This window comes from Ambystoma mexicanum, chromosome 10, assembly GCF_040938575.1.
Source record: "Ambystoma mexicanum isolate Mex_15411 chromosome 10, UKY_AmexF1_1, whole genome shotgun sequence".
In the NCBI taxonomy this organism is placed as follows: Eukaryota; Metazoa; Chordata; class Amphibia; order Caudata; family Ambystomatidae; genus Ambystoma; species Ambystoma mexicanum.
This window is the reverse complement of record NC_090932.1, coordinates 1,227,819,402-1,227,837,359: the sequence shown is the minus strand read 5'-3', so window position 1 is coordinate 1,227,837,359 and position 17,958 is coordinate 1,227,819,402. Positions and strand designations below refer to the sequence as shown.

Here is a 17,958-nt window from a genome sequence, read left to right as displayed (position 1 = left end):
AGCATGGAGCTGCCACCAGCCCATACCCTGCTCTGTGGGCCACCCACAGGTGCCCAAAAACATACACTAGGAGCACAGGGTTGTACCCCTACCCATGGGTGCCATAAGGGTATCCCATGGGTCTGTTCACCAAACCAAAAGAGAGCTGCACTGCCAGGAGTCCCACATGGACTCCTGGGCAGAAAACAGGACAGAACACACGATAAAAAGCAGTAAAGGACAAGGATTCAGAGGCCCTGTCCCTCTGATGCATTTCCAGCATCACAGTCGCCCCCCCCAGACTGAGGTGGAGGGTGTCCAATCTCCCACGGGATAGACACCCTCATCCAGACGGTCAACATACCTTCTGGAAAGGCCATCTGCATTATCGTGACTCTTCCCTGGTCTGTGCTCTATGGTGAAGTCTAGCCCTTGCAGGCTAATGGACCACCTGAGCAATTTCAGATTCTCACCCTTCATTTGCAGAAGCCACTTCAGGGGCTTATGATCTGTTTGGACCTTGAAGGTAGACCCCGTAAGGTAGGGCCTAAAACGCTTAAGGCTCCAAACTATGCTAAAACACTCCTTTTCAACAGTAGCCCACCTAAGTTCTCTACCCTTGAGTTGTCTACTGATGAATATGATAGGATGTTCTCTCCCTTTGTCATCTAACTGGGACAAGACAGCTCCAATTCCGGTGTCGCAGGCATCCGTCTGGACGATGAAGGGTCGGCTGTAGTCAGGCGCACACAACACAGGTGCCCTACACAGACTTTCTTTCAAGCCATCAAAGGCCCTCTGACAGTCTTCGGTCCAATTAACCTTCCTAGGCTGTTTGGGTGAAGTTAGAGCTGTCAGGGGTGCAGCTATGGTTCCATAGTCTGCCATGAAATTGCGATAGTACCCAGTGAGGCCCAAAAAGGCTCTCACCTGGGTTTGAGTAGTGGGAGTCTCCCAGTTCTGTACATCCTGTACTTTACTGGGGAGAGGTTGGATTTGACCCCCTCCTACCTCATGACCAAGATAGGTAACTTTCCCCTGAACTATCTGGCACTTGGTGGCCTTGATAGAGAGGTTAGCCCTTTTCAAGGCCTGCAACACCTTATCCAGATGTGTCAAATGCTCTTCCCAGGTGGAACTGTAGACGGCAATGTCGTCTAAGTAAGCCACACAAAAGGCTTCCAGCCCACTGAGCGCATGGTTGACATCTCTGGAAGGTGGCAGGGGCATTCTTCAACCCAAAAGGCATGACCCTAAACTGGTAGAGTCCCTCAGGTGTTGAGAAGTCCGTCTTTTCCTTGGCATGGTCCGTCAGAGCTATTTGCCAATAGCCTGAGGTAAGGTCAAAGGTGCTCACAAATTTGGCAGCACCTATGGTGTCCACGAGCTCATCAGCCCTGGGCAATGGGTGCGCATCAGTTTTGGTGACGCATTGACTCCTCGGTAGTCCACACAGAACCTCCAATCCTTGGTACCCGCCTGGGAACTTGCCTTGGGCACAAGGACCACTGGACTGGACCAGGGACTGGTTGAGGGTTCAATAACACCCAGATCCAACATCTTGGCGACCTCAGCCTGGATGTGGTTCTTGACGGTATCTGACATACGGTAGCACCTGCTTTTGACAGGCACACGGTCACCAGTGTCAATTTCATGCCTACACCACGGTGTAAGGCCTGGCGTCAGTGAAAACAGAGAGGCATACTGTTGGAGTAAAGCCCTGCAGGCCCTCTGTTGCTCTGTTGTCAAATCCGGAGAGAGATGTACTCCCTCCACCGAGCCATCCTGAGGGTTGCTATGCAGCAAATCAGGAAGGGGCTCACTCTCATCCTCTTCTCGCCCTGAAGCTAGCAAGAGACATGAGACTTCTGCTCGCCGGTGGAAAGGCTTGGCTTGTTGACATGGAATATCTGAGGGGCTACCCCAGAGGCTCCCATGTCAACCAGATAATTGACTTCGCCCATCTTGGAGATGATCCTGAAGGGTCCAGTCCACTTGTCTGCCAGAGCTCTAGGCTTGGTAGGCTCCATCACAAGGATTTCCTGTCCCGGAGTACAATCCACTTGCGAGGCTTTAAGGTCATGCCAGTACTTATTCAATTCCTGGCTGGCCTTGAGATTTGCTGTTGCCTGACCCATCATTTGTGTCATCCTCTGTCTGAGGCCTAACACATAGTCCCCCACTTGCTTGGCGGGACCTGGAGGGGTGGCTTCCAAGCCTTCTCTGATCAAGGCGAGGGGCCCCCTCACGGGATGTCCAAAGAGTAACTCAAAGGGGCTGAAACCAACACCCTCTTGAGGTACCTCTCTGTAAGCAAACAGCAGGCATGGCAGGAGGAGATCCCATTTCCTCCTTAGGGGTTCTTCCAAAGCCCCTAGCATGCCCTTGAGAGTTTTATTAAATCTCTCAACCAGACCATTGGTCTGTGGGTGGTAAGAGGTGGAGAACTTGTAGGTTACCCCGCACTCTTTCCACATGGTTTTCATGTAACTAGACATGACGTTGGATCCTCTGTCAGAGACAACCTCCTTGGGGAATCCAACACGGGTGAAAATGCCCAGGAGAGCCCTGGCAACCACCTTGGCAGTAACAGTCCGAAGGGGTATTGCCTCAGGGTACCTGGTGGCATGATCTACCAAGACCAGGATGAACCGATGTCCACCTGAAGTGGGAGGGTCAAGGGGACCGACGATGTCGATGCCCACCCTCTCAAATGGTGTGCCAACCACTGGCAATGGCTGCAGTGGGGCAATGACACTGCCTCCAGTCTTGCCAGACAACTGACACGTTGGGCAGGTCCTGCAGTGGGACTCCACCTCTACTCCCATCCGTGGCCAGTAGAAATGGGCAGAGAGCCTCTGCTTAGTCTTCTTGGTCCCAAGATGACCAGCCAAGGGCTCCTCATGCGCCAACTGCAGTAGGAAGGGCCTGTAAACCTGGGGTACCACCAACCTCTTGAGGGCACCAGGTTCAGGCTTAGTGGGCTCACTAACAAGGAGCTCACCCTCCCAATAAATTCGGAATGTCCTAGGCACTTCTCCTTGTGCCTGGGACAGGGCCTGTTTCCTCAGTCCCTCGAGAGAGTGGCACTCTCTCTGTCCCTTACAGAAGTCTGCCCGGGAGGGTCCCCCTTCAGCTAACAAGCATTGAAGGTCGGGATGATCCTCTCGGTTGAGAACCTTTTCCACTGGACCCAGCCCGTCCGGAGCATGGATCCCAATGGGTGCTGTCGGAACAGCAGGAAGAGAAGGTGTTCCCTCCACAGAGGTGGCCTTCTTGGTCTTCCTTCTTCTTGCCTTAGGACTCGCCTTTGGCTCGGGTACCTGACTAACAGCCAGACCCGGTGTCACCTGTGACCTAGTGACTGCAGCAGCAGTCATGGGAAGACCTTCCGAGATCAACCCCAACTCTACTAGATCATTTCCTAACAGAATGTTAGCAGGGACATTGTCCTGAACCAGGACAGGAAGCTTTGCTGTCTTGTCTCCAATCATGAGTGTGACTAAGGCTACAGGTGATAATTTGGGAGGCCCACCAGCTAACCTGGTGGTTTGCAGAGGAGCACCTACATAGTCCTCTGGCTTGAGCAGGGTCCTGTCCACCACTGTCATGCTTGCCCCAGTGTCTCTCAAACCAGTAGAAGGCTGGCCATTCAAGAGGACACTTCTCAAAAACCTACGGGTGTTCTGTGGGATAGTCGCCAGTACTTCTGCATACTGGTCCCAGGCCCCAAGGGACACTAAGGCAATCTCTACCGGAGCACCAAATGTGATCCCGGTAGAGGAGGGGAGGACAGTGGCCTCCACCTCAGACACGGGGTAACGGTAGGTCAGGCTGACAGCCTGTACTCCAAGTGCCTTACCTTTACACTTGGAGTCACCCCTTTTGTGATCCAGAGCCCCACAGTCCCAACAAGCGCCAGGAGTGCGGGGTACGGTACTGGAACCACTGGGAGCCTGCTTTGCAGCAGGTGGACCACTACTCTTATTCCCACCCACAGATGACTTATCCCCACTAGATTTTTGGGTCTTGGGAGAGGAAGGTTTAGGTTTACCTGACTGTGACTGCTTGTGGGACTCCTCAGCTTTCTGAGAGGCCCCCTTTTCCTTGTCCTTGTCCTTCCCACTGGAGTCCTTAGGGGCCAGCCGGTGGGAGACCCACTTGTCAGCCAACCTAGCCAGCTTAAAGGGGTCCAAAATGCTCTGGTCAGCCACATACTGACGCAGCTCTGGTGAACAGGCTTCAGAAAAATGCTCAAAAAACAAGAGGTGGGACAATTCAACAAAAGTCTTAACCTTGTATCCATCGATCCACCCCATCATGTTCATGTGCGCAGCACTCACCCAGTCAACCCAAGACACATTCTCTCTTTTCTTAAAATCCCTGAACCTTCTAAGGTATTGGGTAGGTGTCTTGCCAAACTTGGCAATCAAAGCAGACTTCATACACTCATACTGACCCCTTTCTTCCACACTTAGCTTCAGAATACAGTCATATCCAGTTTGAGGCACTCTGCTTAACAAACACTTAGCCCAATCTCTTTTATCAACATCATGAATCGCACAAGCCATTTCAAACGCTTCAATCCATTGGAGGATATCTGAACCCTCCACAAATACACCAACCAAATCTTTCATAAACTTGGTGGCTGGGGACCTGACACTCTCACTGGTTTTAACTGAAGTCTCCACTCTAGCTCTCTCTAGCTGGATCCTCTGACATTCAGTGTCCTGGCTCTTGAGTTCAAGGTCCTTATTTCTGAATTCAAGATACCTATTCTTGAGCTCCACTTGTTGAGCCAACTCCTCTTTCTTAAGTTCAGCATCTATTTCCAACTTGCGGTATTCAAAGGCCAATTTCATCCTTAATAACTCAAGCTCCAAGGAATTGCTGGGGTTTGGAACAGAGGCAGCAGGAATGGCGGCATTCCCAGAAACAGATTCAGCAGAAACCCCAGGGGCAGAGTCCTCAATGGTTGCATTCCCCCTCTCATCAAGAGTTTCACCATCAGTCTGGTAGTCCACCAGGGCAGCTATCAGCTCAGCCCTAGACTTATCCACAAAGTCTAACTCCCTGGCTTGACAAGCACTCTGGAGAGCCTCCAAGCTCATCCGAGTCAATTTGCCATTTGCAATAGACTCCATTGTTTGTAATGCAGTTATCTTGTACACAACTAAACCTTGATTTAATAAAGTGCGGATATCCTTTGTAAGTGGCACGGTTATACACTGATTCTTAAAACCATAAGCATCCCACTTCTGCCACCAGTGTGATAAGAAGACCGGTGGGGGGTGTCTGTACTTCTGCTCTCTATATGGTAGAAGAGAGGCACAGAGGACCCCAGCCAAGATTCTCTAGTACGGTAGCAATGGTCGAGCAATCAAGGCCTAGCTTCTCAGGAGGTGATGCAGGCTGGTTCTTAAGTACAGTGTAGTCCCCAAGCCCCCACAAAGGAATGTCCACACACTGTATTGGTTAGAACACAGTCTTTATATAATCAATATTCAAGGTTTTGTACACTTATCATAATAACTCACTTTGTACTCAGGAAAATCAACAATGGCGAATATATACAATTCTAAAGTGGTACCACCCTTTGTATTAGATCTTATTAAAGTGCATCAACAATACTGTAACAATGTCACACAGATCAATATAGTGAAACCAGCAATAGAGAGAGGAGAGAAAATAAGATGGTTGAGCAATAGGCAGAATACTGGCCCCTACCACTGGACACAGTTCTGTGTGGAGATCCCCCCCACCTGGGCAACCTGCAAAATAAAGATATAGCACAAGCCCAGTCCATATATTGTTCTGCAAGTCTTATTCTCTCTTATAATGTTTTCACCCCCCCAATGTACCTGGTGGAGTCGAGTTCTTCGAAGAGGCGTCGACAGATCCTTCTTGAGCGACCCCCTTTTCAAGCGGGAGTCACGGATCGTCGAGAGGCGTCGAGAAGCGTCGAGGAACTCGGTGTTCGGCGACGGGGAATCGACGGCCCTTCTTGAATGCCTTCCCTTTCAAGCGGGAGACACGGGGCGTCGAACGTCCGTCGACAAACAGGGTAGAACGGCGTCGATGAGGCGGCAGCTTCGTCCGAGCGGTGGCGTCCTGCAAGGCAGAGGCGTGCGGGGCACCTCGTTGACAATAGTTCTGGACCGCAAAGATTGTGGAGACGGAGGCCCAGCAAGGGCGTCGAGTCGTTCGAGTCTTTGTGGTCTTCGGGTGGCGGGAAACCCACCGGCAGGTTTCTCCTCGGCGCGTCGGTCGTCCTCGACTTTCTCCGGCAGGATAAAGCGGTCGACGGTGCGGACGAGGGAGTCCTTCGATTCGAATGTTCTTAGGCAAAGGAGCAGACGGCTCCAGTCGTCGGCGGCACGGCGTCAAGTGGTTCCCAAGGCTGGGCAACACAACTTCGACGGGCCTCCAGCGGTTACACAAACCTGCAAACCCTGGTCGACGGCCATGGACTTCGACGGCGGCGATGTCCAGGTGCTTCACTTCGATCTCCTCGGCGGTCCCGTCTCGAGGGTCTGTCTTCCAGGACGCTTCGGCGAAGATGGAGCGGAGCTCGATGGTCCCTCGGAGCACGGGAAGAGGGCGTCTTACCAGGTCCTCTCTCGGGTCAGTCTTCGACGATTTCGACAGCCTTCGAATCGGTCGAAGCAAATGCAACAGCAAGTCTTCTTCTTCCAGCTGGACGTCGAGGATCAGCAGTTCAAGTTACTCTTAGAGTGGAGACTCAGCTCCAGAACGCTTCTGAACGTTCCCTGAACCCTTCTGAACCTTTCTGAACCAATTACCAGTGGTGCGAGGTCCCCAGATATACTATTCTGTCTCTCATCCACACTGCTGGCACACACTCAGCAGCCAATCATACAGAAGGGCATTCATGCAGTCAGTCAGCCAATCAGGCACACAGTGCATTCAGGCCACACTCCTCCCTTTCAGACACTCACAACAAGGAATGTGGATTGGGACAAGTACCCAGCCATTCAACACTACACACTGCATTCAGGCCAGTTTCGGGCAGGGCTGTCTCAGTCTTTGTCTCTCATGCCAGAAACCAGACAACCACAACAAGGAGTGTATATTGGTCACACACTCCATTCACCCAGGTCCCACCCACAGGAGGTAGCCACAACATACAGTCACTGGGAAGGCTCCAGTCAGTCTAGCTGGGCCTTCACAACAACACCATATATGGAACTTCCACCCAACAGCCAGTCAGGGGGAAGGGACAGAGTCAGGGCTTCCCAGGACTTTGGGAAAACAAGGTAACAGGCAATAGAAAGCAAGAGGCCACAGGGGCCATCTTGTTTCCTATCAGGAATCAACTGATCCCAATGGCAGGGCCTGGGTATCCCAAAATGGAGGACACCCAGAGCACCTGTCAAATTCAGCATGGAGCTGCCACCAGCCCATACCCTGCTCTGTGGGCCACCCACAGGTGCCCAAAAACATACACTAGGGGCACAGGGTTGTAGCCCTACCCATGGGTGCCATAAGGGTATCCCATGGGTCTGTTCACCAAACCAAAAGAGAGAGCTGCACTGCCAGGAGTCCCACATGGACTCCTGGGCAGAAAACATGACAGAACACATGATAGAAAGCAGTAAAGGACAAGGATTCAGAGGCCCTGTCCCTCTGATGCATTTCCAGCATCACATAAAGGACCCTTCAACGTTGTCCAACGTGCTCCAAGTTACACTGCAACAGTCGGATGTACGCAACGGCGTATCTTGAGCGAAGAAACAAAACGAATCGTAAAGTCCTCTGTACGTTATTGATTTTAATTGCTTCTAAAGCGGAGATGTTTTTTTTTTTTGCTTGGACCATCAAGAGAAGAGAGAATTAAGTGGTCTGGATGACTTTAGTGCTCATCAAAACAAAGGAAAATGACACGTTTCGACTCTTCAATGTCAAAGCAGTGAGAATGTCAAGTAACAGTTTATGTGAACAGTGTATTTTGATTCATAGCGTGCCCTGTGTTTACATTAATGCTGTTTTTTTTCTCCATTTAACATGGTTTGTGCTGCTGCCGTGTTGAAGTTTTCGGGTACTGTTTGAATGTTTTCCTTCAGGCACAGGAAGTTTTTTTGTGCTACTTTCGTGACTTGGATGCATTGATATACATGTGTTGCAGCATAGTTCTTGTTGATTGTGCTGTCACATAATTTTAGCGCAGAATGCAATGTTCATTTGATACTTCAAGGTCGTTGTGGGGTGTCACTGCAGTGTTTGGAGTAAGTGTTGATACTGAGTGCTGTGGTGGTTGATGTATTACATAACTTTACAATTCTTTCTAGGAACTATACCAAGAGGACTCTGCAGACTTGAATGTTTGGATTAGGGAGGCGTTTATTGATTTATTGCATGTTCCACTTTTAAGTCCAATTCGTCTATTGGTCTGTTCGGGGAAGGGCAGAGTTATTCACCAATTCATGAAGAGCGCTATGGTATTGACAGGCAGTGTCTGTTTGTGGAGTCGTTAGGCCATGGTCTTGGCACATGAGGTGCCATTAGTCTGGCATTTCGGATGCCATTGGTCCGGCATAGGAGGTGCCACAGTTTTGCATTTGAGATGCCATTGGTCCGGCATAGGAGGTGCATTTGATGTCCATGTGAGATACCTCTGCTATGGCAAAGGAGGTGTCACGGTTGGGCATATTGTTTGCTAATTTGGCATACTGTATGCCATTACGGTTGTTTGCTGAGGCGTGGTGCCATTGATGAACATGCCCATAAGCATGTGTTGTTAGTTGAGCAGTGCAACTGATGCTTTGTTTAAAGGGAAAGCAATCCACTAAAGATAAGAAAATGCAAATGTTGATACATGTGATGCATTGTATATTCAATCAATTATTTTTCCACAGGTACACACAGATGAAATGTATCTTTAACCAATTAATTTTTTCCATGTGCACACACAGTATCTCTCTGCAGGCTTAAACTATGGTTCTAATTCGGGTGCAGATTTTTCTTGTAAAATTCACCATGTTTAATGCTGAATTTGAGACTGTGTGGGATGTGCGTAAGAGTGACTGGTTATGTGCTGGTGTGCCATGGGCAGTGGTCAGCTTTGTGTTTAGTGGTTGGAACTTGTTGATGGGAATAGTCCCGTCAGCCGTACTTATTGTAGGAATTGTTAGTCCTGGCATTTTGTGCTAGGTTCAGAAGGTCTTTGTGCACAGCTTTTAGTTGGAGGTTTGATGATAATGATTGGCTTGTTATATGGTGGTCATGGTTGACTGGAGAATGAGGGCTGGTTCCCTGCGCTTGACGTCTGTGGTGGTCCCGCCGCAGAGTTGATGCATGTTTATGTGGGGGTTCTTAGCTGTTATTAAGCTAGTGTAAGGAATGGTGAGGTCAGCAATGTATTGCTCTGGGCAGTAGCTTGGTTTGTAAGAGTTTGTATTCAGGAGGATTTGACCTGTGTGGTCAGTATCACCTTAGTTCAGAGCAATTGTGCATCTTCTCCTTGTGTTTTTATCCTGCTGTTGTCTGGTTATGTATAGGAGGAAGATGTGTTATGTTTTTGATCTATCTGCTCCCTGTCCATGGTGTGTATGCTTAGCTCATGTCCAGAGTGTTGTTATGGAATGTTTGGACTGAACTGTGCATGAGTGTTCCACTGAGCATGAGTGTTCCAAGGATAGCAGTTGGGACCTGGAACTGAATGGACAAGGGGGCCGGTGGATGTCTCTCCCTGCCTATGTTATTTACTTAACTGCCCTCATGTACTTACCTGAACCTTGAACCCAGTAAAGACCTATTAAACCCACGTACGGCTCCAACAGTATATTCTACTCTAAAGCATAAACTTAACAGTTGACCTGTAAATTACAGCATATATTACGAGGGACTTTAAAACAAATATACGAGTGAATCAACAGAATTTACAACATCAAATTTTCTGGTGAATAAAATGTAACGCAAATCTAAATTAAATCACCTACCTGCAGATAGTTCACAAAATCCTTCTTGAATGTGCTCCATCTAAGAAGAAATGAGTAAGCAATAAATGCAGAGCCCAACAATAAAGAAGGAACTAGACAATTGAACCGTGAAGGCTAAGGTGGCGGCTGATGTAACAAGCTTCCAATACTCTTTAAACCAAACGAAAAATACCCCAGGTCCCTCTCTAAATCTCGAACACAAACACACAAAAACACAATACTTGTAGCCCTTCCAGACACTGTACACATTGTTCTTTAAGTGAAGGACTTTCCCCAGCACAATACATCTCTGTCTCCACTAGACAGCACCTGTAAATTCTGTGGTCTGTAACAGTTGGAAGTATTTGCATGAGGGCAGTTTCAAAGAAAGCAAGATATAGTAGTGGTGTGGGGCTGTGTGTTAGGCTCAAGCGGAACCGTGAATTATGGAGGCTTATTGATCAGGAAGTATGTTTATTGTCCCAAAACAAGCCCAACAATAATAATTCTGAGACTGCTGAGTCTAGCAGCCAAGTTCAACAGAGTCAAGAGAAGACTGTAAGAAGAGTGTGGTTAGAAACATTCAGTACAAGCAGGGAGAAATGGGACAGGTCTTATGCACCACTGTGCTACAAATGGTTAGCCCTGTATGGAGTGAGGGATTCTAGTGAATGCAAAGCAAAGTAATATAAAAATATACTACAAGAACTACTATGTTCTGCATTTCACTTCATACAGATCGCGTAGACCTAAAGGTGCATCACTAATTCAGTAAAGCATGCTTTTGGCTACAGATATTCAATGAACTGTCATATTTCAATGATATATGACATTTATAACGTGTCTGTACATAAGTATTTCTAGGCGTGACAAAGCAAGGAGGCGGAAACAAAAAGGAGGACAAAACAACAATCTTACTAGGCCTTGTATCATTCATATTGCGCAAGTGTGGGAAAGAGGGAGGGGAGAAGTGCAGGTAACTCAATAAGTTACAGCCAGCGGTTGGCTCATAAGTGCAGAGAGAAGGGACTGTAGGGTTACAGGTGCAGACCCTTAAATGCTGGGGGACACCGGGGGCAGTGGGAGGGCAACTGGACATTCAGGAGCCTGGGCCAGAGTTCAGAGGGTAGCCAGGTGACCAGTGCGCGCAGCAGTCATGGACATCAGCAGGGGAGAGGAAGAAAGAAAGCGGAAATGAAAAGGAAGGTCTTGAGTTGCTTCCGGAACCGGAGGTGGATCTGCTCAAGTTTGAGAGAGGCAGTTAGGCTGTTCCAGAGGGAGGCCCCACTCAAGGAGAGAGATCTGCCCCCCACTCTCTGCTTGAAGAAGTGTCTGACCCTCAGATAGTTGGAGGTGGAAGAACGGAGAGCTTGAGAAGGAAGATGTTTAGGAAGAGAAGGTTGGAGGTAGTGAGATCCCAGGCCCCAGGGCCTTGAACTTGATCCTTGCAGCCACAGGGAGCCAGTGAAGAGATTTCAGAGCTGGAGAGATACCTGGGCTTGAGGCCAAGGACAAGTCTCGAAGTCCTGTTCTGGATAAGTTGAAAAGGTTGAAGAGTAGAAGCAAGCAGATTTAGAAAGAGGCTGTTGCAGTAGTCCAGCCTTTAGAGGACCAGGGCTCTGGAGACAGTGAGCCTCTGGGGCAAAGTGAGAAAAAGAATACCTCTGAGGAGGTGCAGCTGAAAGTTTGACTTCTTAGAGACGTCAGAGATGTGAGAGAGAAGGAGAGGGTAAAGTCGAAGATGACCCCAAGTTTCTTAGCCTCACAGGAAGGAGAAGGAAGGGGGCCCAGAGTGGGCAGCCAGAGAGAGAGAGAGAGAGAGAGAGAGAGAGAGAGAGAAAAGGAGGGCGCATGTGTCCCGATGAGGAGGATCTCAATCTTACTGGCATTAATGCAGAGATCATTGGCGGCACACCATTCCTGAATTGCGGCCAGACAATAATATGGTTAATGCTGAAGGTTACACAACTATGGTTCTATGAATAACAATCTGCACAATTGTGTTAAACTTATGACCATGATCAGGTCACCTTATCACACTGTTTTTTACCGATTAGCCTAAGGACAATAATTAATAAAACCTAGAGGAGAAAATATTTAGGTTTACATCAAATTGCATTATGGCAGCTGTAGGCTTCGTATGTTTTGGGATGTTTGCCTTTGTCCTGGCAGCCTCCACCGAGCGCTTTCCCTCTGCCTTTGCAGATTGTAATCTGTAGCCATCTTTTTACTATAGTTTGCAATCCATTTTTCTAGCCGATCTGCATGTAGGGTTCCTTGGCTATGTGCTGTAGTGCTTTGTTCCTGTCTTTCAACCTCTCCCCACCCATCCCTTGGAAATTGGCTAAGGAAGTCAGATGTCCCTCTGCCTTTGTCGCGGCAGCCTCCTCCGAGTGCTTTCCCTCTACCTTCTCCCATCCACCTTCATTCATTCATTCATTCATTCCATGTTCCTCCCTCCCCGCAAACACTCATTTGGTTCTCATTGATCCATGTCCCCTCATCTGACCGGAAGAGCTGCATTTCAGAGGCCATCCCAGAACAGCCTTGCCACCGGGAGCTGGCTAAGAGCCCAGGGCAAAGTGCAAATATCTGGGCAGCTCCCATTCCTGTTTGCCCATGGCAGCCTGACAGCACCCTACGACAACAAATAAGCTAAGGTGGTATGAATGCAGCCATAGCCATTACTGTGCTCAAATAAAAACCCTGCTACTTCTTCATTACTACCCTCAAATCGGAACATTGTGTAGATTACCTGCTGCACTCATTAGATACCCTGATAGATGTATTTGAGGGGAGACTGGGGGTGGGCTATGTATTGCACATAGATGGATTCTGGCGTGGTATACGTATTGCGCCTAGACGGATTATGGGGGTGGTCAACGTATTGCACCTAGACAGATTGTGGGGGGTTGGCACTGTATTGCACTGAGATATTTATGAGGGTGGTCAACGTGTTGAACCACATTATAAAGGTGGCCACTGTTTCTGCTCCTAGATCATTTTTAAGTGCAGCCAAGGGTTTGCTTTGTGAATATCCATTAGGGCAGTCAACGTGTTACGCTTAGAAGACTTGTGTGGTTAGCCATTGTGGTGCACTTGGAAAAATGTCCAAGGATGACCTGGGTGTTGCACTCAGAGGTTTCTGCAAGGGAAGCCTTGTAATGCACAGACTGCAGCCTTTGCACCAGAGGAGCTCCTGCGATAGCCATTGTATAGCACTTGGAAGGGTTGGGCAGTTGACCAGGGTGCTGCACTTAGTAGAGTCCATGAGGGCGACCATGCTATGGCTGAGGCAATTGCACAATGTGTTCCACTACAGGGAAACCAGGTGATGGCAGAATGCTGCCTTTACTGTTAAGTGGCGTCTTTAATGTAGCAACTTAATGATAGCAGGAAGCATGCAGAATATATCCACCATAATTTATCAACCGGATGTATACATTTCCGGAATGTACCAATTCTAGGATTTCATTTGATTATAACCAAAGCAGGTTTCCTCTTGCACACCACCCTTTTAGAATTAGCCAAAGGCGCAGCCACACTTCTGCAGTCTGCATTAACATACAACTTGAATGACACTTTGCACAACACTTCTGACATAAGAATGTAGTTACCTTTAACGGCGGATATTCGAACTGTAACTACACACATAAATGACTATCCTCTTACAAACACACTCTCCAGCTTATTTCCTAAGTGAACATCTCTCCACCCAGACACATGCCAATTAGATATGGGTGGCTAGCAGAAGCTCGGCCAAGCCCTCCTAACCTTTTATGCCCATTATGCACACACGCATACTTGCACCCCCTAACATTTCCCATACTTTGGTCCCTCCAAGGGCTTTCAACCTACAGTGCGTTGGGACCACACCCATGCGGAAAGGCGCTGTAAAAATGACTAAATAAAATTTAAAAAGCATGAACCTAGATGAAAATCAATGGAGCACTGTAAATCAGAGACGTAACTAGGGAGTTACACGCAAAGGGACAGGGGTAGCAGATGAGCTGGGATTTATGGGGGAGGAGCTTGAGAGGGGGAGAATTAGGGCTCAGTGGAGCAATCAGCAACATCTTTGATATATTAGGGTTTTCAGGTCCTTCCTGAAATGTAGGATGGAGGAGGCAGTCATATCGGCTTTGGTAACTTATTCCAGAGACAGATTTGCAGCAGGAAAAGTGCAGTTTACGTTTTCTTTCCCCTTTCTCTGCTCTTTTCCAGCTATCCGAAGTTGTAGCTTCTGGTTGCGAGTTTCTCAGCCAGGTAAAGTGGCTTATTGTAGGTGATGCATGCAGTATTGAATGCAATACATGTTTGAAGGATTATGCAGGGAAATCTACACCGATTATGTAGGGAAATCTACACCGAAGTCGATGCAGAGAAAAGTGCTGAATTAAAAATGAAAGTGAGCTGTAGCCTGCCCACAGCATCTGAAAAAGAAAAACATGTGCAAGGAAACGTGCAATGTAAGATTGACCATCTACAACAAGAGTATATGTCCAAAGTTATGTAATGTTAATTGGCTTTTTATACTGCGCAGCTCACCACCTTAGTGGTATTATAGCAACAAAACCTTGTCCGTGTGGGCAAACTGTGTGACCCCCCCACCCAGGGAATAAACTAGACTGTGGGTGAAAAGGAAATGGGTAAAAGGTAAGGGGGCAATGGCAGAGGGGGAGAAAGAAAACAAGACAAGACAAGACAGCATAGGTCACAACCAAAGAATAAGTTCACAAACGGTTGAGCAATCGTGATTGCTTGGATGTTTGTATGGCTTTTGGCAAAAAAAGAGGTCCTGAAAAGAAGAATTGACCATACTAGACAATCTAATTATTTTAACAGGTAGTGGTGCATTGTGTTTGTATCATTTAAAGTAGAGTTTTGGATGTGTGATGGCCTCGAGATGGGCTCTGGAGTTCCTGTGAGTTGTGGCGGCTGAAAATCCGGTATTCGTAAGGGGTTCCATTATGAGGAGCACACAAGAGACCTGATAATGCTGAGCCCGCTGACAGGTGTCGGAGCCAAGAGTTGGCTGTGTGCTGAATAAAAGTTAGGGGAAGACAAAAGGGAAATAAGACAAAGAATCCCCCCCCCCCTCGCTGAACCAAAACTAGAATAGTATCCTGTGCAAGGGAGAGGATAATTGTTACAATTATATAATAGAAAGGACAGACTTTTTAAACTATATGGGCCATATGACATTATGGTGAACATGGTGTATTATTGGGCAGAGTTCTGGCTAGATGCAGGGGTGGATTACCTAAGGAAACCTGGTGACCATCTGCCTGTCAAATCGGTATCACCCCATTACTGCACTGCATAAAATACCAAAGCCGAAAATGCTGAATTTTATACTGTGCATTTTAACGCAATTATATTTGGGGGTGGCTTAGGGTATTAAAGGATGCATCGGGGAAGTTGCAGGAGGTCTCGCTCCACATATAATTTCATTAAACTGTGCAGGAAAATATAAATTCGACATTTTCGGCTGCAGTACTTTTTTTCCACAGTAGTCACATAGATCCGTCAAATCAAGGGACCCTGTGATGGCAAATGCAAAAGCAATGCAGTTCCAGGGGGATGTGGACTGACGTTGGAGTTGTGGTAGGACAGGCCAGCTTTGTACTCCGGTATGCAAAGCAGTTATAGTAAGGGCTGCCCAGCTATGTGTTAGGTATGCAGAGAGTTAGTATGAAGTCAAACAAGCTAGGAGTTAGCTATACAGACATTATAAGAAAGATAGCCCAGCTATGTGCTATGTGTGCAGAAGGCCGTAAGAAAGACAGCTCAGCCCTGCACTCAGTGTTCATACAATTTTAGAAAAACAACCTAGCCATATACTTGATATGCAGACAATTACAGCAATGACTGACAGGTAGGTTGACAGTTTATGATAAAGACAGCACAGACATGTACTAGGTATGTAGACAGTTTATAATGACAGACAAGCTATATGCTAGGTGCACAGGCAGTAAAAGTAAAACCACATAAAATAGTAAAATTCAAGGCATACGAAATAAATCAGCATTTTATTGGATTCAAAACCAAATTAAGGCCTGCATCGTGGCTGTTTTCTCATTTACAGCCTTGACTATCAGCTTGGCTTAATGAAATATACAAAGAAGTGAAATATAAGTCTTTGACAGGAGTTTTGATTGCAAAGAAATGTTATGTTACCCTGTTTTGTGGAAATGTAAAAGCAATGGGGAAAAGAAAAGGACGTTAAACGCTACATTTGTGAATGAAAGCCAGCAACATGGCCTGGATAGCCACGTTAAATCCCCCCACGCCCAAACAGATGCAGGAGGGGGATGTTTGGTGCCAAGGAAATGCAGCCAGGCCTTGAAGCAGACCAGGATACTGACATCCTCTGGAAATCAGCAAAGGACCAAATGTTTTGCTTTTGTTCTCAAAATATGGGCCTTGCAGAGGAAGACACATGCCTTATAAATACAAATAATATGATCTGGGAAGCCTGCAGTGGTCTGCTCTCCATGTAATCACATCTGTTTACCAACCAGGCCTTTACAGGGGGATGCAATTCTCACCTTCTGAGACTTTAAGTCTGGGAAAAGTGATAGAAAGTGGCTGTAATCACTGAAGGGGGCAGAGCTATATAAACATGTGGCTATGTTATACCATATTTATACTGTGCCGTCACCACCATAGGGGTCTTACAGAGTCTCGTCTTGCCATCGTGACCCACCAGACCTTAGTGTGTGGAAAGGAGGAGTAGGGTTTGGGAGCTGATAGGAAAGAGGCAGTAAAAAGAACAAATTCAATGTGAAAAACAATTGGCAAGAGAGGGACAGGATGATTCTAGTAGTAGGGAGTGTTACTAACTGCAGTTAGTTCTCTGTATGTGAAATAAAAGGGTATCATGAATGTGCAGTTTGATTAAGATTTGAGCATGTTCTGATGGCAAACTCTTGGCTGAACGAAGCACTAACTAGATTTAGTTGGTGGGTGGAAGTGTAATAGAGTTGAGAGGTGCTCAAAAGGGCCCACGGAGTTTGGGGGCTTTATAAGAAAGCATCTCTTTATCAGGCGAGCATTGCGCTTGCCAAGCCATCTGATAGATGAGTCAGTGCCAAGAGTTGGACGTGTACAGAAGAATGCATGGGGAAAAACGTGGGGTAGGGAGAAGCAGTGACACAATGGACTTATGTCCTCCACTAAATAGTTGTGTATGCTAGGAGTTGGATATAACCTTTGAGCCCTAGTGGTTGGGCCCATTGTGCCCCAGTGGCATGGTGTAATGTAACAAATGTGTGACATAGATACAATATGAAGTGGATAAAGCCCTAATTGTGTTGTGTTTGAATAGTATGACGGATTGCAGGATTCAGTCACTTTTCCCCGGGATGAGGAGTCTTTCCCTGTGAGGCTTAGGAGGTGAGCCTGCTACAGAATAAACTCCCTAGGGGTAGAGATAGGTGGTACCTCACAGGGAGAGACCCCTCATCCCTTGGAGATAAGGACTTCTGTTCCACAGAACTCCCTGAATTACACATTTGCCAACCATATTTCTAACTAAGCTTCAGGAAGATCAAGAAGACCAAATCAATGTTTATAAAACCACAGATATGTCACAAGGAAGTATATCTTGATGATACTGTGAAGAAGAATGTGAGAGTAATAAATATCACTCGAGCATCAGGTACTGTGAAGAGGAGTAATCCAGTAATGCAGAGCACTCAAGTGAAAGGAAAGAAGGACTATGACCATACACTGGGGAAGGCCCAGCTGTGCATCATAAAAAGAGAAGGAGTTCTGGAAAGACAACCAAGAAGAGAGCTGGAGACAGGAAGCGTTGGGGAAAAGGAATCCGAAAGGAGAAAGATAAAGATCACTGCAGGAATCTTAAGACTTGTCCCAATAACGAAGGAAGTACAAAGAAAGGGAGATTGTTTGGGAGAGTGACTAACTGGCCCAGCCAAGGAAGGGAGTGGACTGTGTAACAAGAAAGGATAATCAGTATTATTAGGTCAAGTGGGAGAGCACAAAGTACTGTGTCAAAGCTGGAAACCCCCATTTT

At 47.3% G+C, this 17,958-nt stretch overlaps 1 protein-coding gene across 4 annotated transcripts in view; it reads right to left on the bottom strand.

The window, feature by feature from the left end:
* WSB2 (WD repeat and SOCS box containing 2) overlaps window positions 1–17,958 on the bottom strand; it is a 263,989-nt gene that overhangs the window by 244,527 nt on the left and 1,504 nt on the right. For all 4 annotated transcript variants that reach the window (XM_069619202.1, XM_069619204.1, XM_069619201.1 and 1 more), the window contains exon 2: window positions 9,939–9,978. In XM_069619202.1, coding sequence (XP_069475303.1) covers window positions 9,939–9,978 — 40 coding nt within the window. The remainder of the gene's footprint in view (window positions 1–9,938; window positions 9,979–17,958) is intronic.